The 22,947-nt window shown below is 34.7% G+C and overlaps 1 protein-coding gene across 1 annotated transcript in view; it reads right to left on the reverse strand.

Annotated features, from left to right (window-relative positions):
- Positions 1-4,577: 4,577 nt before the first annotated feature.
- MIB1 (MIB E3 ubiquitin protein ligase 1) overlaps positions 4,578-22,947 on the reverse strand; it is a 163,606-nt gene continuing 145,236 nt past the window's right edge. The window contains exons 17-21 of the mRNA XM_066247525.1: positions 21,698-21,890; positions 17,504-17,582; positions 15,997-16,110; positions 14,394-14,494; positions 4,578-10,773 (exon numbers count right to left, since the gene is read on the reverse strand). Coding sequence (XP_066103622.1) covers positions 10,633-10,773; positions 14,394-14,494; positions 15,997-16,110; positions 17,504-17,582; positions 21,698-21,890 — 628 coding nt within the window. The 3' untranslated portion in view covers positions 4,578-10,632. The remainder of the gene's footprint in view (positions 10,774-14,393; positions 14,495-15,996; positions 16,111-17,503; positions 17,583-21,697; positions 21,891-22,947) is intronic.

The following is a 22,947-nucleotide window of genomic DNA, read 5'->3' on the forward strand; positions in this document are numbered from 1 at the left end:
TGCATGGAACATCTTTTTTTTTTTTTTAGGTAGCTGGATTTTTAAATTATTTATTTATTTAAATTTTATTTTATTTGGAACAGCTTTTAAAGAGAGAGAAAATCAGTTTTTCTTCAATGAGCAAATTTCCTCTGTCGAGACCAGGTTTGAGTCTCTGACGAGGCACACAGGAAGAAAACACTTCTGGTAAAAGAAGCTTGGTTTCCTCGTGTGCGCCGAGTTGCAGGGCAGCGGCTGGAGCACCACCTCCCTTCCCTCGCGGAGCCGGGAGGATGGTCCTGGACTCTGGGCTGTGTCTTCATTTACCTTCCCATAAGAAATGCCTGAACTCCCACTCAAGTAGTAAGTGCTCTTTGACTGGAAAGAGACAATTTCCATTTTCCCAACCTGCAGTCTGAGGTTCCTAATGTGTGGGTAGAAGCCCTCAGCGTTCCTGAGAGGACGGCTCTCCCAAGCAGCGAGGCGGTAAGATGGAGAAACAGGCCATCACAGGTAGCAGCCGCCGGTCCTGAGTCGGTCGCAGTCCTTTAGCGAATCCTTGTCCGGGAGCTGTCACTTTGGTGCCTCTCAGTACTGTGTTTCTGCCCCTTAGATGAGACAGGAAGGCTACAGGGGGCTGGAGTTAGGTATTGGCCTTCCCCAGGGAGAAGCCGAGAATGGGCTGGAGCTGGGTGTTTTGTCACTTACCATATTTCTCCACGTATAAGACGCTCCCATGTATAAGATGCACCTTAATTTTGGGGTCCAAAATTTGAAAAATAAATATATTACATAAAGTTGAACTCAGGTTTTATTCATCATAAAATTCATACAATTCCTCAACAAGTGAGAAAAAGTGGGAAATGCAAGTGAAAAATCTACAATCACTGTATAAGACGCACCCAGTGTTTAGACCCCAAATTTTTGGGAAGAGGGTGAGTCTTATCCATGGGGAGATATGGCAGGTTCTGGAGGAACAGTGTCTTTCAGGGCAGCCCTTAAGTGAACAGAATGTTCTGGGTGCAGGAATGGCTGCTTTCCCACTCTTCACGCCAGAAGCACAAAGGATTCTTCTCTCATGCTCACTGTGAGACCTGGCAGGCCTCCTAGTGGTATACTTCAGTGTGGGGGCTCCCTGGAGTTTTTAACGATGGTTTGTCCACACTGAGACTCCAGCAATGGGTCAATTAGTTTAGGATTTCCTACCCTAGTACTGGTTCCAGCATGGTTTCAGCTCCCGGGCTTCTGCTCCAGTGAGCAGTGAGTCTCACCGCCTGTATGGGGCCTCGATGTCTGGAGCAGTGGCTTGCCCTGTGACCTCTATGCTGGGATCAAATAAGAGTTGCTAATACTCAGTTTGTTCAACTTTTTGTTGTTGTTGTTGTTGTGAGGACAGGGGTGTCAATTTCCAATCTCCTTACATAGCAGACCGGAAACTTGATTCTTCAGTAGTTACTAAAGAATAGTACCTACTGAGGTAATACAGAGAAAGGCAAGATTGGCGTGGGAGGGGGGCTCTCGTGGTGAGACCAGGAAGACCGCTTCTGGAATTAGCCAGAAGGAACTGATGGCAGTGGAGATGAAGACTAGATTGAATAGGTATTTCCAAAGAAGCAGTAACAGGAGCCAGCAAATAGTTAGAGGTGATAAAAAGTAATCAAATATGACTTGTTTCAACTTTTAGAAACTGGGTAATAATAGGATTAATACAAGTATAGTGGAAATAGTTCTATTTAAGATTGGGACATATTAGGTTTGAGATGCCCTCATATCAATTCAAACATGCCCAAAGGAAGTTGGAAATAAGAATTTTAGGATGTAGAATTAGGAATCTTCCAAATACATATGGTGAGATCATCAATATATGATAGAATATGAAGATAAGTAACATACCAGCACATTTATAAACCACAGTATCATTAACACCTTCCTCTAGAACAGGGGTAGTCAACCTTTTCATACCTACCGCCCACTTTTGTGTGTCTGTTAGTAGTAAAATTTTCTAACCACCCACTGGTTCCATAGTAATGGTGATTTATAAAGTAGGGAAGTAACTTTACTTTATAAAATTTATAAAGCAGAGTTACAGCAAGTTAAAGCATATCATAATAATTACTTACCAAGTACTTTATGTCGGATTTTCGCTAAGTTTGGCAGAATAAATCTTTATAAAACAACTTACTACAGTTAAATCTATCGTTTTATTTATACTTTGGTTGCTCCACTACCGCCCACCATGAAAGCTGGAATGCCCACTAGTGGGCGGTAGGGACCAGGTTGACTACCACTGCTCTAGAATATTAACAATTTTAAGCAAATTATTTCCTTTGAGACTTATTCCACATTCATCAACTAAGAACTTCATACATACCACTTCTGCTAATCATGGATTTAACTAACCTCTCAATGAAGTTATATAAATTCTCTAAATCTACTATTGAGAACATTTTCTCTACCTGTAGAATATTTAGAAATACAGGCCCAAATTCCCAGCTATACCCTGAGCTGGGCAGAATAATGTCTCCTCCCCCCCAAAAAAAGATGGCCATGTCCTAATCCGGGGAACCTATGAATATATTGTTGTGTTATATTGTGTTATGAATGTTATGGTTATGAGAATTAAGGCTGCTTATCAACCAAATTGAAATAAATGACCCTGGATTATCCAATGGACCCAATGCTGTAACAAGGGTTTGTAGAAATGTAGACATGGAAGAGGCAGAAGAGGCAGTATCAGTGATACAATGTGAGCTTCGACCGCCTGACGCTGGCATTGAAGATGAAACAAGGCCAAGGACTGCGGGCCGCTTCTAGAAACTAGCAAGAGCCAGGAGATGGGTTCTCCCCACGAGCATCCAGAAACAAGTACAGCCCTGACACCACCTTACTTTCAGCCCCGGGAGATTCGCATTGGACTTCTGACCTCCTGTTAAGATTATAAATTTCTATGGTTTCAAGCCACTATGTTCATGGCAATTGTTATAACAGCAATACCACGCTAGTACTCTTGTACTAAGAGCGTACAATCTTTCTGAAAGTCACTCTTTCTTCAGTGTCATTTGGCCATGGTCAGTAATGAACGGCTCTTTGATTAAATCAGTTAACTTCATCTACAGAAGCTTTTCCCAAACTTTGTTATATTCCACTCAAGAAATCAATTGATGCTTTGTGGAAATGAGAGAGCAGAAGGGAGAGTAATCCTCTTAAATATGTGACAAATAATGACTACTTATCTAGACTTGAAAATCTGCCTCAGAAAGCCGCCACGTCTGAGAATGCCAGGACCAGGGATAGAGGGGCACCTACAGCATATTTGATTAGAGCAGCAATTCTCAACCTTTTCCTTCTCATTCATGGCACATTAACTAATTGCTAAAATTTTGCTACAAACCAAAATAAATTTTTTGCCCATCTGATCAAAATATAGGTATAACTTTGATTCATTCACACCAGACAGCTATTGTGTTGGCTGTTGTCATTTTTTTATTTCACAATCTAAGGGAAAAGAGGTCGGTGCCTCTGACTAAACAGTCATGTATTGCATGTTGTAAAATTTTTTGTAACACACTGGTTGAAATCGCTGGATTAGTGCATTAGTGCATAGGCAGTCTGGCCTCAGTCTCATTGATTTATCATCATCTTAGCAATAGATGGTCTCTGTTCCTGCTTATCTTATACTTACAGGTTTATAGCTTTTTTTGTGTGTCCTTAACAAAATAAAAATGAGTTTATCAACTAGTTTTGTTTTAAAGGGAAAAAAAAGCTAGTATTATAGAATTGTACACCTCCCCTGGCTGGTTGGCTCAGTGGTAGTGTCAGCCAGGTGTGTGGATGTCCTGAGTTTGATTCCCGGTCAGGGTCAGGGCACACAGGGGAAGCAACCGTCTGCTTCTTCCTGCCCTCTCCCTTCCCTCTCTCTTCCCCTCCCACAGCCACGGCTCAATTGATTGGAGAACGTGGGCCCCAGGCACTGAGGATGACTCCATGGAGTCTCCACCTTGGGTGCTAAAAATAGGGTCAGTTGCTAGCACCAGTTCCAGACAGGGGTCGTCAGGTAGAGCCCAGTCAGGGCACATGTAGAAGTCTATCTCCCCTCCTGTCACTTAAATTTTAAAACAAATTATACACCTGGAACCTATATAATTTTATTAACCAATGTCACCCCAATAAATTCAACAAAAATAAGATAAAGGGAAAAACTATTGGCCAAATGATCATTCATCAGCAATGACTTTATCTGAGATCATTTTTGATGTTCTACTTTAACGCACGCACTCCATCTTATAAATGACTATCTTTCCTCTGCAATACACCATTTAGAAGTTTTGTCAGTAAGTTTGGGAAATTCTACACTATAAGACTAACAAACAATTTTAATTTCTGTAAAGGAAGAATAACTGTCAATAATAAATATATATATATGTCAGATTTTCTAAAATGGCTTTATTTTTAAAACCTATACAGAGTTTCAATTTAATAAAATATTGCCATGAAATACCTAATTATACAGCAACAGAAAAACAAAAATACAGTTAGAGGTTATCCAAAAATAAATTCAAATTTTTGTAATTGAAATACATGTTTTTTCAAATAAACAATTTAAAAAGATTGTTTCAGACAATTTTCCTCTTAAACACTCAAGATACACATACTCAATCTTTTTAACTCAAACTAGACAACCTCTCAATAACTTCACAAATAAGTGCTTCTATTAACTTGAGAAATAAAATAACTCTCACACTGTTTAATTACTAATTTAGTCACAAAATTTATTTGGCTAACAAAGCCAACTAAATCATTGCTTTAAGATGTACTCTTGAAAATGAAATCTACATCTGAGTTGTGAAGGAAACAAACATTTATAGAATAGGTTGACTCTTCCTAACTAATTGATTTATTTTCTATCAAACTTATCCTATTCAGACTTTCACAATATATCTTAATTCTGAAAAGTGTGTGAGATGTTAAAATATGAAGCTTCTTTGGCCCTTTAGATAGAGGTACCTTAAGTGTAAACAATTGTAATGAGAGCCTTCCAGATGTGGACACCTGTATCTTACTGATTTAGAGATGTATGTCTTTGTTTCTCAAATACATGAAAATTTCTTTCCTAATAATAAAAGATCAGATATACAGAGACTTGTATTCAAATGCCTTAAGAATCAAAATGCACATGTATATCTATAAAGAAATTTCAAAAGATCAGAGGAAAGTATATATAGTGATATTACATCATAGGTTTTATTAATGGTAAATGTTTGTTTTTTTTTTAAGCTTAGCTCTTGCTAAGCACATTTTTAAAAAACTAATAAGAATCATTTGCCATAAAAAAACTATATTCATAAGCAAGATTTTAAATTTAATCAAGTGAAAGCTAAAAACTACTAGAAAAAAATACAAAGCGAAACACTGTGGAGTCAATTACCTTACTTTCTATCACTGAATATTCTGTATTTAAAATGACACAGCATACTGAATTGAACAAAAACAATTTTGTGGATTCAATCTAAGTAAGATTGGCAGTAAGACTAGTATAAAAATGACATGCAATTAATGATTTCCACCTCCCAAATTTCTTTTAAACCAAATCACTTGAACTAAAGGTCTCTTTTTCATTTGAGAGGAAGACCATCTGTGTTTACCAAACGATCCTCCTCATTTCATATTAAATGGCAAAGTGAACCCTAGCTCCTCTTCCCAGATGCTATATGACTTTGCATAATGACTTAACATAGAATTATTTTTTTGGTAACAGTGTCATGGCCATAAATAATCAGTTTTTTTTAAAAATATCAAGTGCAAATCTAGAAAACTTCCTTTAAAGAATTATCTAAACCCAGCACATACAGTATAGTATCACTACCACACAAGCTTAAGCAATACCACTTATAAACGTGTGTAGGGTAATACACACACACTATGCCTTCTATAAAGTTTTAGTAGTGTTGCCAAGTTAATAATTCTTTCAAGGCACTGAAGAACTATGTAGATGGATTTTCCAAAATATAATTACCAATTGCTTAAACTGTTAAAAAGCCCTGAGTTAGAACTTTCAATAGTTTCCTGAAATTGATTTCAGCCAAAATGGCACATTTGTTTATTTTTTTAGAAAATTACAAGCCCATTTTGCCTTTTGGAGGAACTAGAAGTCGTGTTGATGAAACAAAATTCATATAGACTATACAGGAAAAGTAAAATATTTGGCAATATCATCTCTCTCACACATTTTATACATGTCAATTACAACTTATAGTGATGGATTTAGGCTCAAATTGACGTGGCAAGTCAGCTTTCTCACCCCTAATGCTAACATCCTCAACAGAATAGAAATGTCCATTTTAACCTCGGGTTGCCATATCCTCCTTAGTCACAAATATGAATAAATGCTGAAAAAAATAATACTCTGACAGAAAGGGAGGTAGAAAATGCTAATATAGCAAATTACAATTTTAATTCATCAGCTCCACTATTTCATATTTTAATACTCTAGTTTCATCCACTACTAACCATTTATCAGTAAATTGAGGCTCAATCTAAAGGATTTCTCCATCACTGAAGCAAAGCAATGTACACGAGACAGCACTGAATAGTTTTCCTCAAATTTAATGTTTTAAAGAAGTACAACTCTAATTATTAATACTATTATAGTTTATATATATATGTTGAAGTTCCAAGGCTATATATGTTTATCAAGTAATATAAGTAAGCATTCCTATCATAATGGTCAAGCAAATAAAATTAGGTTGTTTTTTGAGAGAAAAAAAACTTTGAAACAGTTACATGTAGACTTAAAGACAACTGACATTTTCAACAAGGCACACATAATTTGTGAAAATCGTTTACCTTCCCAATTTAGTACAAAATCATAGCTAAACTAATTCTAATGTTTAAAATGTGTCTCTTCCCTCTGGCTCAAAATGAACTCACAAACCCTTAACAGACATTTAAAACCTACTCAATTTTAATTGATGATAATTGTAGGGGACGGGGGATTCTATCATCCCCCAAATTTTAGGAACTTGATGTTTACCATGACTTAGATTTTGCAAACATAAACAATTAAGATAATTTCAGGTGTTTCTTTTTATAGTTAATCAATTCCATTCCATTGGGGAAAGGTGGGCAAGTGATCTGTTGTTTAATGGGTACATAGTTTCAATTTTTCAAGATATGATTGCTTCTCAATGATGTGAATTTACTTAACACTACTGAACTGTACACTAAAAAATGGTTAAGATGGTAAATTTCATGTATGCTTTTGTCATAATAAAAAATGCAAAAATTCTATTCCAAAATTCAATTTTTACACAGATTATAACTATAAAATATTTTAGACATACTGAGAAGTGTTTTTACTTTTGGATATTTTTTTTAAAAGCCATATTAAAGCCTATAATTTACAAAGCAATTGTCAACTGAACTCCTCTGAAAACTGGTTGAAAGACCCTTTCTATTATTCAATTAAATACATTCTCTATTACTGCTTTGATGAAATCGACATGATACCCCTTTATATCCTCTAATTCAAACAGACATTTCTTTCTTACCTGCTGCAACCCCCTCGCCTCCTCCCTGTCCTACCCAATCACTAATTCTCTTAGTTCATAAATTTAACTAATTCCTAGTCCAATAGGGTCCAAAATTCATAACAAACACAAAATAGCAATTGGGCAACACAAACTAGTCAGTCTATTTCTACCATGTAAAAATGAAGCAAGCTTCAAAATTTGAATTGAACAAATCCTAAGCAGAATGCATTTCAATATGCTAGAATGGTCTTACAGGCTAAAGCCATCAAAGATACAACTTTAAGAAAGTTATTTTCAATAATATCAATTAATTATATGCCTCTGTAGCTCGCTGGTTAATTTGCAATGTTTAAAATTACAAACAACCAAGTATAACTGGGCCAGCTAAACTTAAACACTTGTCTAATATAATACTCCTATACTAATAAAAAATGATCTTTTCTTGAAAAACCTTCTTGCTCCCAACAATTATATATATTGTAAAAGCATAAAAATGCTAAATTATGTGAAGAAAAACAGTAACAATAGCACCACCATCTGGTAAGTTGTACGTTTTGGGTAACAAAGCTGACAATCTTAGAAGAATAAAGGAGAAAATGTGGCAGGAGTGAAGTGGTATAAAGAGGAGTCCAAATTCTATTTAATGGTAAATCTTATAAAACATGAAGAAGAAATACTATCAGTACCTTTAGATTCCCTTTTGTCTACAAATTACTTCAAATATACAACTACGTGGTAAATTCTGTATGTGCTAAGATGCTGACCTTTTTTTCAATGTCATGTATCTAGCCCAATGCTTTTTAATGAATGCATGTCAGTTATGTTTTTTTTTTAATTTAGAAAAAGTAAAAGCTTTCTGAGGCACAAAATAAAGAGATGATAATGAGAAGGAAACAACCAAATTGGGAAAGTACTGCTGAGAGACAAATATAATAAGAGGTAGCAGTTTCACAGAGTTAGAGAAAAGTCACTTAACAATTAAGTTCTTAATCTTATTCTCTCTCACAATCCCAAAATAAATTTAAAATAATTTTTCAGGTGCTTGAAAATATGAATAAAGGAAAATTTTCTGTTCATTAAGTAAATTTCAAAGTGGTACAAATATAGGAAATCCACACATGCACAGCACTATAATTACAGTGACTACAACTTTTGTAATTAATAGTTTATGTTATATTTTTAATAGAGTGAAAATAAAGAAGTCTGGAAGATGCAATTGCCTTTTAGGAATATAAGTTTTAGCACTGCAGCTCAAAAGACAAATACTTATAAGGAGGATTTAAGTAGACCTGTGGTTGGCCACACTGCGTACACCAGCCAGGCGCCCCTCCCTCCTCAACCAGTTGAGCCACTGGAAAGAGGCAGGCGGCCTTGGAATGGAAAAAAAGGGAAATCTTGACTTACGCTGTTTTTACATCTGAAAGGAACAGTTTGTCTCTTTATGGGAACATCATCAATCTGATGTTCTACCTTTTTTATAATTTCAAAATATGGCTTAAAAATAGCCTCAGTGGTCCTTTATTAGATAACTGAGTCCATATAAATTTTCAAATGTAAATTTAAAAACATTTTATCATTCTAAATGATGTTACTCAACTAAACACAGAGAATTACTGGGACTATAAAATCAGCCAGCAAAGTTCACCAGTTCCCACCAGGACTTGCAATGGCAGCAGCCATTTAACAGTAAGAATGTGATGTTATGAGGGCTATAGAGACTGTACGTTCCTAATAGCAGAAAAACTGACATAAGAATCAAATTCAAAGGAGGAAAAACTACAATAAAGATAACACCTTTAGGAGTAAGCTTACACACAATATATAGTAGACACAACTGTAAATAGCTAATACCTTAATAATCTAGCAGCAATGAAGCCCATAACACTTATATGTGTCTATTCATCCTCAGTAAGATGACTCATTCAAAGAAAAGAAAATGACTAGATGCTCTGAAGTCAAAGTTTGAGTTTAAAAAATTTTACAGGTAATTGGACATATTTCTGAGAATGTCGTAGTCTCTCTTTCTAAAGTAAGAATTTATTAGTTTTAGGTTACTTCCTATGTCTTGGACATTGTTGGTAGTTTAAATAATATCTTTGTCTGTAGGTCTAAAGAAAAACCGTTTTCTTTATGGTAAGCCTTGCTGTCTGAGAAAGAACGAAAATAAGGCCTGGAATCAATATCACTGTCAGAATGAACATATGTGGAGGAGAAAGGATTGCTGCCTTTGGACAATGCATTATCCTCAAATCACTGGGGTCTACTATTCAGTATATTAGAAAAGCTGAATCAACCCTCAGAGGCCAATTATGGGATTATCATTTCACTGGGTAGATCAAACCTGGATAAGTACTCACAGGGAAAACTGAGTTACACTCTTCACAGGCAATTTTTTAAAGGCTGGCTAAAGAAATCAGTGTATAAGTTAATACATATAAGGAAGGCCACCATTAATTTTCCTCCCTTCAGTTCCCCACTATAACTGATTTTTCTTTTCCATATCTACCAGCCATTTTTAAATTGGCAACAGGATTCAAGTTTCCTTTTCCCTTTAAAACTACAAAATAAGCTAAATGCAAAGTCATTATTTCTCTCATTTTATACTTCTATTTACTCTAAGAATTCAGAAACAATTATTTGGATAACTTTGTTATTTTTAAAATAATTCTCTCTTCAATATTCCACTCATATATATGACAGAATGGTTTTACTTGCCCTTTTGTTTGGTGCATAACTTTTCTGAGTACCTGTGTCAACTCACTGTGTGAAATCATGATAAACTGAAGGATAGCAGATCATAAGGAAGTGTATATCTTTTGAGGTCTAACAATTAAAACAGGAAGTCTTTAAAGGAATTTCTCCCTTAGTAAATTTTTCTTTTAGCCAAAAGTAAATTACCTATGAAAGACATGGATTTAATGATTCAATTTAAACAAAACAAAAAAAGTGACTTCAAACACTGTTTTGTAGAGTCTTTTTGTTCTGATATATTTACAGTCTAATTATACTCTAGCAAAGAAACTATGATATTAAAAATTAATCATCAGAACCTTCGACTAGCTTAAAAGCTTACTAATTTCTCATGACCAAATGCCTTCACTAATAAAATACATTGAGTTTCTTGTTAATACAAAAGAATCCTTCGTTCAATAGCCTTGCGACAAATAGGACATTCACTCATTCGGTCTCCGCAGAGCTGGCACGTTCCATGGCCACAGAGGAAAATCATGTTCTTCAGACGATCCAAACACACAGGGCACATTGTCTGGAATGGGACATAACAAATAAAGTAATAAGTGCTGAGACATTTTATATTTTTAAAGTATAACGTGACATTTTGTTGTTTAGTCAAATCTTTTGTTGTTTAAATTTTTAAATAGTTAAAACATCACCTCAATAAAACAGAAATATTGGTTGTACTGTCAGGACAACATAAAAGGCACTACATAAAACAAATACTGCATAAAATACTATATAAAACAAAACATGCAAATGCCAAAATCTAATAGGGAATGAATGTAAATAGCCCCATTCAGTCTAATCCAGATTCCCCAACTCTAGGTACTGTGCTGTTCTTGTATGACAATCATACTCTGTATCAGGCCTATTAGAAAGGGGAAAGTACAGAGATGTCGCTAAGAACATAATACCAAGCATTATGCTAGACATGATACAATCTCAGCCCTACTATCATTCCCACTTTAAAAAAGAGGAAAGTGAGGCGTAGTGGGGTTAAAATCTTCCCTAAAGGAAGCCATAATGTGAACGTAAGTCAATGGCTCCAGAGCTCTTGCCTTTAAATATTATGCTGCACTCCATTGCTATCACTGTACATTACCTTAGTTAAAATACAATGAGTCTTTGCTACATATTAATAAATGTAACTTCAAGAACTCATAATTGAGAAGTATGACAGATATACTTCTGTGAAACACTCTAGGAAATCACATATTCATTCATAAAACACATTTTACATTTTATATTTTAAAAACATATAGTTTACCTTAACATATAGGGGTGGACAAAGTAGGTTTACAGTTGTGAGTACATGAAATGGCTTATTCTTATATAATTACTTACTAATTATTATATTATTTTCCATATGAACTGTAAACCTATTTTTATCCACCTCTGTATTATTTCATTCTGAATTATACTTTTCCCAAATAATACAGAACTAAAATAGTTAAACAAGAATGTTTAGGTTAATAAACCAGACCCAAAGCCGACATGAAAGTGTAGTTACTGACTTTGACGACATCAGAAATTGTGGGGAAAACAAAAAGCAAATAAAAATGGAACTGTAGTCTAACTTGTTAACCCCACCCTTGCAAAGTAAATTTTCAGTCACATTTATCTATCTTAAGATTTTGAAAAGCAAAGAGCTATAAAAAAATCACATTTTTTTTTTAAATTTTAAAAGGCCAAACCAGCTTTTTGGTGTCATTAAAAGTTTCTTTTCCATTAAATTCTCAAGATTTCTATGTAAGTAATTAATAACTTGTGTTTCCAAAAGTAAACACCTCTGTGTGGCCTGGGTGAAGTTACTTTTAGTTAATGCATCCGTAAGAGCACATGAAATTAATTACTGTCTGTTAGAGACATGGGGGCAATAGGAAGATTGAAAATTTAAAATAAAAGAGGAGAGTTATTCAGATGCTTTCTCTTGATAACTTTGAAGGGTCCCTGCAAGGAATCCCATCATTCCTCAGAAAATGAATTTTGTTTTATGTGTTTAATACTTTAATGATAAAATGTGTTAATAAATATAATATAAGGAAGAAACTACTTTGAATGGTAAACTTTGGATGAAAGTAAAGCTGAATTATTCTTTTACGATCTATACAGGGTGTCATTATTTATTATAAAAAGTTTTAATTAGGAAATAAACTGCTTTTCACAGAAAGTGTGTTCAAAAATCAGTTTTATTTTTCTAAATAAAAATTTTAAAGCATTTTATTTTATACTAAAATGAGCTAATTATGATCCTACATTAATATTCCAATATTAAGAACTTATAAGCCTAAATTTATTTTTACTTATTCACTATAAAACAAGTACTGTATTACCAAGTGCTGGACTTCAGAGGAAAAACTGGCCCAATCACAGAGATTTTATCTTTGCAGATGGGTGTTTAAATTCCTAATAAACATATATACATTTATTTCTAAATTAGTTATCACAGGGTCATTAGTTATCCAGGGTCACTATCTATTGCCTATGTTACATTATTCCAAATTCAAGTAGAAAAAAACAAGTGTTAACTCTAACAACTGCATGGCAACACTGATTTAACTGCCTTCCTAAAGAAATAACACCCTTCACAGCTCAATCCTTTGAATTAAGTAAGATTTAATTGCTGGGTCAAATAGTAAGGCTGCATGCAGGGTGAGGAGGGGAGAATTTCTCACCATATGCCTACAAGTTTTAGCTATTTTCTGTATTTTATCATTGCTTTTATTAGTATCGAGTAGATATAAGAACATTTCTGTTGGTATGTATAAAACATAAATAAGACCACCACCCAGATTAAAGCATAGAACACTGCCTTTTCTTTTGAAGCCTTTCCACACATCCTCCCAAATTCTTTCCATCCCCTTGTCACTGGTAACTACTAGTCTGAGTTTTGCTTTTATCTTTCGCTTGCTATTCTTCATAGTGTGTGTCTGTATATTTTTGAAGTACAGTACTGCATCTACACAGAAGTGTACACAAATTGTTAAGTTTAATAAAAATTCACAAACTGATAAAATGCATATACTGTATTTCCCCATATATAAGACACACCGTTTTTAGAAAAGTTTGGGGTCTAAAAACTGGGTGCATCTTATGCAGTGGTTGTAGATTGTTTTTACTTGCATTTCTCGCTTTTTTTTGTTTTTGCGCTCATTGTTGAAGACAGTGATTTGTCATCAGACACAGATGAGGACAAGCTAATGGATGGGAGTTTTGACAGTGATGAGTTGTATGAATTTTATGATGAATAAAACTTGAGTTCAATAACTTTATGTAATACTTTTTTTTTTTCAAAATTTGGGCCCCAAAATTAAGATGGCTTTAGGCGACCCCTGTGTTTTGGTCCTTCGACCCTGGCGGGGGTCGCGACCCACAGGTTGAGAACTGAACCGAATATGTATTTTTCGATGGCTTTAGGCGACCCATGTGTTTTGGTCCTTCGACCCCCGCCAGGGTCGTGACCCACAGGTTGAGAACCGCTGTTCTAGAAACTTCTCTTGTGCCTCCTCCCAGAGAACTCAGCCAATAAAACCACTACCTTTCATTTTAAACACCATCTGTATAATCTTTTTTCAAGTTTGCATCCCCAAACACTATCCTGTCAGTTTTATTAGATAATGACCGGTTTTTCCAAAGTGTTTTTACTAACTTACATTCCTGCCAACAAGGTGAACTATGGCTGCTACATGCACTACCTAAACACTTGACACTAACAGTCTGTTTCTTTGTTTTTTAGATTTTTTTTAACTTACTCATTTTTAGAGAGTGAAAGAAAGGAAGAGAGAGAAAGAAGGGGAAGGAGGAGCAGGAAGCATCAACTCCCATATGTGCCTTGACCAGGCAAGCTCAGGGTTTCGAACCAGCAACCTCAGGGTTCCAGGTCAACACTTTATCCACTGTACCATCACAGGTCAGGCTAATTTTCATTTCTTGATAACTAATGTGGTTGAGCATTTTTTCATGTTTATTGGTCATCTGTGTGTTTCCTATTTTGGCTGCATAAATCTTTTAATCAGATTTTACCTACTGCAAATATTCAAATACTACAAGTGATACATTAATATGAACCACACCCAAAACACTAGTTGTTTTATAGAAAAATATAAACTGCTCTTAGAATAATTTTTACCACAAAGAAATCATTATTACCTGCTCTTTAATGTCCTGTAACTGTTGCTGCAACTTCTGAACATCTGCGTTGACATTGGTATTATCCTTGTCCTTTTGTAACACTGGAATATTCCCAGTTGCTATAATACAGATAAAGAATTCTAATGTTATGACTGTTTTGACACAACAATGATTTCTATTACTAAAATTATTACTATTTTATTAAAAACAAAACTATTATTATGAGACTCTTCTTAAAATATTATTTCTACATGTGGACAATAGATACAGTAGTGACATTCATGTTACACTCTTTCATTTATAATCTTCATACCCATTAAATTCTAATTACATTTAACACAGCTGACCCAGACTTTCCGGTTTTCCAAATCTCGGTGTGCTTCCTTTGACAAGCTCACAAAGTACGTCCTACACTCATTCTCCCTCCTCCTGCTCCGGCACTGCACGAACCCAAGAAGATAAGCAGACAGCATCTTAGCAGCAAGCCTCCCTCCCTTCTTCATCCCCAACTCTTACTGTTCATGATCTAAGACAAGGAAATTCGAAAGAAAAGCTGAGGTCAGTGCTCTACTAAATGGGGGAAATTTTTATTTCCATCTTGGTACCTCTAGATTTTTGGTCTTTTACTCTACTTAAACTATCCCCGAGGACTGACCAGGCGTTGGCACAGTAGATAGAGCAAAACTCCAAGATCGCCTGCTTGAGCATGGGCTCATCTGGCTTGACCACGGGGTTGCTGGCTTGAGCCCAAGGTCACTAACTTGAGCCCATGGTCACTGGCTTGAGCAACGAGTCCCTAGCTCAGCTGCAGCCTCCCCTACCCATCAAGGTACATGAGAAAGCAGTCAATGAACAACTAAAATGCCGCAATAACAAGTTGACGCTTCTCATCTCTCTCCCCTTCCTGTCTGTCCCTATGTGTCTGTTTGTCTCTTTCTCCCTCTCTCTCTCTCTCAAAAAAAAAAAGTTATCCCTGGGATTTTTATTCTGTGGTTAGAAAACAAAAAGCCCTGAGCAGAAGTAGTTACACTGATGTTTTTCTCATCTCTATACAGACCAAAGAAATCAAAGACCATCCAGCTTATACCTAATACAAAGATGAAAAATAATTTTACAAAGCTGTACTATTGAAAATGTTAACAGTAAATAATTTACTTTTCATCTTTTCACTTGTTCACTAGGTTATATGTTAGTTTACCTATAGTTACTCTGTCCCAAATTATTATTATTCCATAAAATATTCAAATACTGTAGGTAAACCGGCTAGATTTAGGAATAAGGTTAATACTTGTATAAACTGAAAAAGATAATTTGTAATATTATGTTCCCCCAAGATACTCAACATCTTAAAAGGAAACAGCAAGTTTTCTTTAAGCTAGAATAATATTCTTTATATCACAGATGAAGATTACTTAAAAGACTAATGTTTAAAGTTCTAAATCATACCACAAACTAGAAAGGTATTTCAGGCTTCTTGTAATATAGTAAGAGCAAAACCCTACCTGTTTCTCTGTAATTCAAGAAATACACTGTATGTTTTACAGACCACAGTGTACTATACATGATAAGAGAGGCTCAGAGAATTCCAGCAAGCAGGATAATGCTTACGAGACCTACTTACAGATATCATCAGTCGCATCTTCTGAACTTTTCCCTCCACAACACATAATGAAAGGCACTCTTCGTTCAACTACTGCCCGACACTGCACACACTTTTTCATCAGGCTAGCACAGTCTGGAAAATGACAACAGGACACTTCTTACGAAAGAGAACATGAGTAAGAACAGGGTTGCTTTTTCTGCTCATTATTATAACTTAAATTTAACATTGAAATAAACTACATCCTCCAGGCCAAACCCAACCCAACCAGTAGCTTATTTTTTATAAATACAGCTTTAATGAAAATAGTCCGACCCACTCATTTACATGGTCACTAAAACTGCAGAGTTGAGTTGGTGGAAAGAGTTGAGAAGTTACAACAGAAACCACTTGGCCCCACAAAACCAAAAATACACGATTTGATCCTTTAAAGAAAAAATTTGCTAACCCCTGCATTATGAAAACTGAACCTAAGCTCTTGTAACTTAAAACAAAATTTTCTTTCTACATGCACTCTAGCATTATACCAGTCTTTGGTAAACAGAAACAATTACTTGTAGCAGAATATTACAGTAGAAAACCTTGATCCTTCCTTTAGTTGACAAACTGCTTATCAGAATGAAAAAAAAAAGGCTAAAGCAACTCTAGGCTAATGAGATTTATCTACCACACAATTTGTATATTACATGGTCAGAATATTAAAAATCAATACCTATTGACTGAACTGCCTTATAGTAGGAGACATCATGCTTTACCTTGGGCCCATTTAAATAAGGTATTATTTGTTAAACTAGTTTTAAATCGTTTATTGACAAATGTAAAAAGCAAAAGGAAGAGAATATTAATATTGAACAAAATATGAACTTGAAAAGAACAAGAGGAATATATAAAAGTAAAGTTTAAAACATCTCTTAAACTTTAATATTATCTTCACAAAGAAAAGATTTCTGTAAGTTCTCTTGACACAGAAGTTAAATTAAGAAAAGGGACAGACGGTGATGGAATACATAATGCAATATACAGATGGTGTATTATAGAATTGTACACCTGAAACCTGTATGATTTTATTAACCAATGCCACCCAAAAAATTCAATAAAATTTTTTTTAAAAGAATGGTTAAGAAGGCTGGAAATTATAACCCCAAATTATTGCTACGGGTGGTTCAGTAGTGGGGAAATTATGTAAGAGAAGCAATATTACAGTGAAGACAAAGTTATGCTAATTTTATATGCAAAAAAGGGCTAGACAAAATGTTTCAACATTCATTTTTAGAAATAAATTTGTATTGTATGTGAGAAGAGATCATTTTGTGCTAAAACAAATGAGATCAAAATTCGACCTAGTGGGACACAGCTTTAAGAGTCGTCCCTAAAGCTTGGGAGCAAGGAGGAAAACAGGTGACATTCTAGCAGAGAAAGAAATGGGAGGTACCAGAGGCCCACCAACGTTTTTGCTTTTGAGTTATCAAAACGTGTCTCACTTCCTGCTTTTGTAATGCTACTGAGAAATGTGTTCCAGGCTACTTACTCTCACAAGCACACATGTGTCCACACGGCTGAAAAAGAACAGCTGCCTTCTTGTCTGAACACACCACACATTCTTCAATCTGCAGAGAAGAGGTCGCACAGCACAGTATGAACATCTACAGACAAAACTCTTAAGTTCCTTTCGTATCCAAATGTATTTGCTCTATAAGGCATACTCTAGGCATCAGAAATTTAATGCCTACTTTTCTGTCCTCCATCTTCCCTGCTTAATAGGTTCTATTTCTACTTTAGTCTTCCTGTCTGTCCTAAAGAATGAGATAGAAAAACTTCATTTCCTCTAAGAATAAGAAGACCAGACTAGACTTCAATTTTCTTTATTTTCAAAAACTACTTTTTCTCTCTTTTCTTTTTTTTCCTTTAGTGTCCTGACCAGTGATCAAACCAGCAATCTCTGCACCTCAGGATTATGCTCCCACCAACTTAGCTATCCAGCCAGGGCTCAAATACTACTTTTGAGAGAAAAACTAAAAGAACTAATGACTGACATTAAGATTATTTTCTAATATTAATAAAAATCTAGCCAGATTAGTCAGACTGCTAAAACCCAAGGGGGATTTTTCTGTTTACCCATATCTAAGGAACACTAACCTAACACATTCTTTTCCAGGACTTGGTCAATTCCCCAACATGGGCTGGAATCCAAAGCTTTGGGTTATTCTTTCTCCCTGATTTCTAAAGTCTTCTACAACTTATTCATAATTTCCCTCAATTTCACCTCCCCTTCATCAGTTAAACTGAGTTTTGAGTGTGTAACTATTTCTTAACCTTGTCTCTAGCTTCTTTTACCTTCACCCACCACACTGTCCAAAAACGATGACCACCACTCACCTGTAACTTCACCTAAAAACCAAACACTACACGTATGACCTCTCTATGGACTTTCCAAATTTATACCGTTATGTGCAGAGAATTTATACAGTTGTAATAACAGCGGAAAGCAATAAATAGACAATTGGTCCAGGTATTTATATTCCTGGACTCAAATTTCAGCTTGAGTACTAACAAAGTAGCTAATATTGTTGAGCTGCAGCTTTTCTTTTTTTAATCTGAAATACTAAAGAACATTCCTTCTTAATAGGGTGGTAAAGAGTAAGTTAGAAGATAGGGAGAAGAGTTAGGTTACCTTATTCAAATATACCCCTGAACAATGCTAAATATGAACAGTGAGGGGCATAATTGAACTAATACATAGCAATATGGAAAAGAATTATTTCAGAAGACCTGGTAACTAATAAAATATGGGGAATGAATGGTGAAAAAGAAGTCTAGTATATTGCATTTTTGACTTGACTAATTGATTCCAAAAAGTTGAGGGAAACAAATTTCAGTCTGCTACAGCTTATAGGACTAAGACCAGGGTGTTCTTTCCAACTTTAGGATTACACATCCAGGCTTTGGTCCTATTCAGCGTCAGATTACAGTTAAAGGAACAGTTTCCTTAAGTATAGCAATCTAGCCTCCAAACTGCAAACACTAAGCCGTATACCACCAGAACTGCAGTGTGGGGATAAGAAATAGGATGACCCTGGATATGGGTGGCTAAGGCACCCACAGTCTGAGGTAAGCACACTAATTTTTCATAACTCTTATAACCATAACCTTTTCCCTCTTCTGGAGTTTTCACTCAGGTTTATGTGCCAGGAATAAAATTACAATATTAAAGCATGTTTATTATAAAGGTCTGCATGTATATATTGTCAAGATGGTCCCTCAGAAATGGGAAGCCATTTATTCAGCCACCAGCAATGATAATAGAGTACCCATTTCCAATCTCCTAAATAGGAGTTTTCTAAAAATTATTTTACTCATGTGACAAGAATGATTAATAATTCATAATTTTAAATTTGTATTTCTTTACTTGCTAAAGAAACTAAGCTTGTTTATTCTCTCTTCCTCCAAATACTAGTTTAAAAACTTATCTTCACTGAAGATGTGTGTTCTTTTTAAACCACTTGGGGTCACTATTTCTTTATCTTCGAAGGCTCTGCAATCAATCTGGCAAATCTATTTTCTACAGGTTTGAAAATTCCATGGTTTAAAAAAATAAATTGAAAGCTTGCTAATTCCTGGAATTCAGAAGTGGTCTAAAAAGAAATGATAGCCTCTTCCTTCCACTCTACCTCCCTGTACTATATCAATCTTCCCTTGCAGACATTTGTTTCTCACTTTGTGTATTGTAACACAATGGAAACAGGCTTACGAACAAAGAGAACTGCATTAAGTCCAGCTTTTTGGAGCTTCAGTTTTTCCTATTATAAACACCAGAGTTGAACTAGAAGGCAGTAAAGGCTATTCCACCTCTGAGACTGCTTTTGACAACCAGGAGCTCTGAGCTCACTTTACATGCCTTAAAGCACCTACAACATCCTATATGGCAGAGTAGCTTTTAATCTAAGTCATAGTTTGCTAAGAGATTATAATTTTTTTCACAGGGAATTATCATATACATCTATGTCTCAAGACAAGTGCTCAATAAAGGTTTGTTGAAACAGGATTTAATACAACAAAAGTCTCAAACATAACAGCAGAACACACAGACCAATCTAAAAACAAGACAATGGCTTAGGTTTTTATTCTTTCACATTCTTTCCCTGTTATTTTGTAATCAGCTAACTAAAGCAAATTATAAATACCAAGTAGAATAATCACATTTATTCATTAAGAAAGGTTCAGATAATGCATGTAAGATACCAACACAATGCCCTGCATACAATCAGTGCTGTTAGTTCGTCCTCCTCACCTTTACATAGAGTAAGAGCTACACACGTACTTCAGGGTCTCCTGTCCAAAATCAACTTCCTTTTACTTTTTCCTACGCCAAAATTTTACCAAAGATATATTCATTTGGATCATAAAAAGCATCCAATCTTAGATGGTTCCATATATAAATGTGACAAACACTGGTAAGAGAACACCTTTTAAGTCACTACCGCTAATTCATTAGGAGAGTAAGTGCCAGCTCCTTTCTAATTAGTCCTTTGAGGAGTGAGTTTTTTTATACTCACTGATCCCCAGGAGTGAGGTTTTTTTTCAAAAAATAAAATTAGTTCCAGCTACAATTTTTTTAACTTAAAATCATGTCTATTTGATAACCAATTTATAGAAACAAGAACATGCATTTGCCTTTTTTAATGTTGCCTTACACATTTTAAAAATAAATTGATCATACTCTGGATAGTCAGGAGGCACGAGGACATACATGAAATGTTCGTACTACTCAAAGGGCTAATAAAGGCTAATGAAATAGCTTAGGAAGCATCAAGAGAAAAATGAAGAAAATAAACTAGAATGGGAAAGAGTATAAACTTCATAAATAAAACCAAGAAAACCAACACATCTCTTAGTTTAAGCTGCTTACCTTATGAGAAATTATTTGTAAAATATTTAAATCTCATTTTACACACACACGCGCGCACACACACAACTAGGAAACACTAAAAAAGAAAATCAATTATTTCAGTAAATCAAAATGAGTAAGACAATACAGTTATAATAAAACACTCCTAAGTTACATGGGAATAGAATAAAACCAGTAACCTAGAAAAGAATAATGTTTCTCAAAAAGCAAAAGGAGTCAGACAAGATGAAAAGTTCAGAATGGTCACAGAATTTGACTGTCACTAATTGAGAGATGATCAAACTTTATTTGCCTCCTGGTGGGACACGATCCAAAATGAGTAACATCACCTGTGAAGTGTTCTTGCCAAAAAAATGTTTAAGCTGACTAATCAAGCCATTAATACCGCCATCCAGTTTACAGAAAATAAAAGAAATTGTCACGATAAAACAAATAAATCCAGAATGTGTGACATTCTACAAAAAAAAATTAGTCTTTTACAAAAATAAATACAATACAAAACAGTCCATGCACTTAGAAATAGGGCAAATCACAAGTAACTGCAGTACAAAGTGGAAGCAAATTCAGTACATTTTTAGGTTACCAGGAACTTTGAAAGCAAAACAGTAGACTACTTTTATTTTTAAATACTACAGTTTACATATAAAGACAGAAACTCATAGATGGTCTCAATAAATATATAAATTATACATTCCTATATTTAGAACAGAAAGAACAAAATTGAAGACACATAGCATCGTACAATCTTATTTATCATTAACTGTAGTCTCAAAGATCTTCATAAAATGATAAAATACTATAGTAAAAATATATTACCTTTGTCCTGGATTGAACTTGCTCTTTACAGATGAGGCATTTCTTGACTCGTGGAGAACATAAAGAACAGGTAGCAATATGTCCACATGGGCCAAAAAGAGTATCTCTCTTCATATCTGAGCATACCATACACTCTTCTAAGGTTTCAGAATCATTGCTAATCATAGAAGGACTTCGAGAACCCACTTGACCACTAATGAAAGAAAATATTTCTAATCAAGCCTATCAGAATATTTTTATTACAAATTTGATACTGGTAATTAAAATATTTTTAAAACATCTAGAGCATCAGTATATATAAGGACTTTAGTTATGTTAAAGAATTACTTTAATGTATATGAAACACTGTATACTATATTTTTCTATTTATATACTCTCTGCACCTTTTTGTACTTATAGTACTATTCAAATTATAAACTGAACAAGTCCTCATGTAATGGAAAAGAGTGAATCTGAATCTTCTAACAAATAAAAGCACTAGTTAAAAAATTTAATATAAACACAGTTTCTCTCGGAACTTGTTTTACCTATATAGAACCAGCTAAGAAAGCCATAAGGAATTAAAAAAAAAATCCTAACTAGAGTGCCTGTTAGTTCCCCTAACTATAGACAGGATGAAATGCATCAGAGCCCACAAGTGGAAGGGCACTTTGGAAAATATGTCTCCGCAGCTGCTGTTCTGATACTTCTTTAAATGTATCCTTATGAAATAAAAAGTCTATTGCAGGAAGACAGAACACATCTATAAATATAAAGATATGAGACATATAAATACAAAATACTAGGACCAAATACAGCTATAGAAAAGAAAGGCCCTGTTTCTACTACAATCTTCAGAAATTGAAGAACATGCATGAGCACACATATAAAGCAATTTCACCTTAGATCCCAGTGTTAGAATTATTACTTCAGTAATTATAGTGTCTTGTATCTATATATATATTTTAGATGCATTCTGTCATTTTGTAATAGGATTTTAGGCTCCTTGAGGATACACTTAAAGAAATGTATATAACTCATTATATTAATTTCCCTATAACATAGCTCTATGCATGGATTCCAAAGAGATGTCTTTCTAACACTACAAATTATAAAAGAACAAGAGAGAGAAAAGGTCAAGAGACAACTACTGAAATGCTCAATGACAAGAACCAGGTATAAAGGGCAATTATAGTTATATAGCATCATCTGGATTAAAAATAAATGAGAAGTACCTTTTATATGTCTATTATCTCATAATAAACTTATTT

This window comes from Saccopteryx bilineata, chromosome 11 (assembly GCF_036850765.1).
Source record: "Saccopteryx bilineata isolate mSacBil1 chromosome 11, mSacBil1_pri_phased_curated, whole genome shotgun sequence".
NCBI classification, from domain to species: Eukaryota; Metazoa; Chordata; class Mammalia; order Chiroptera; family Emballonuridae; genus Saccopteryx; species Saccopteryx bilineata.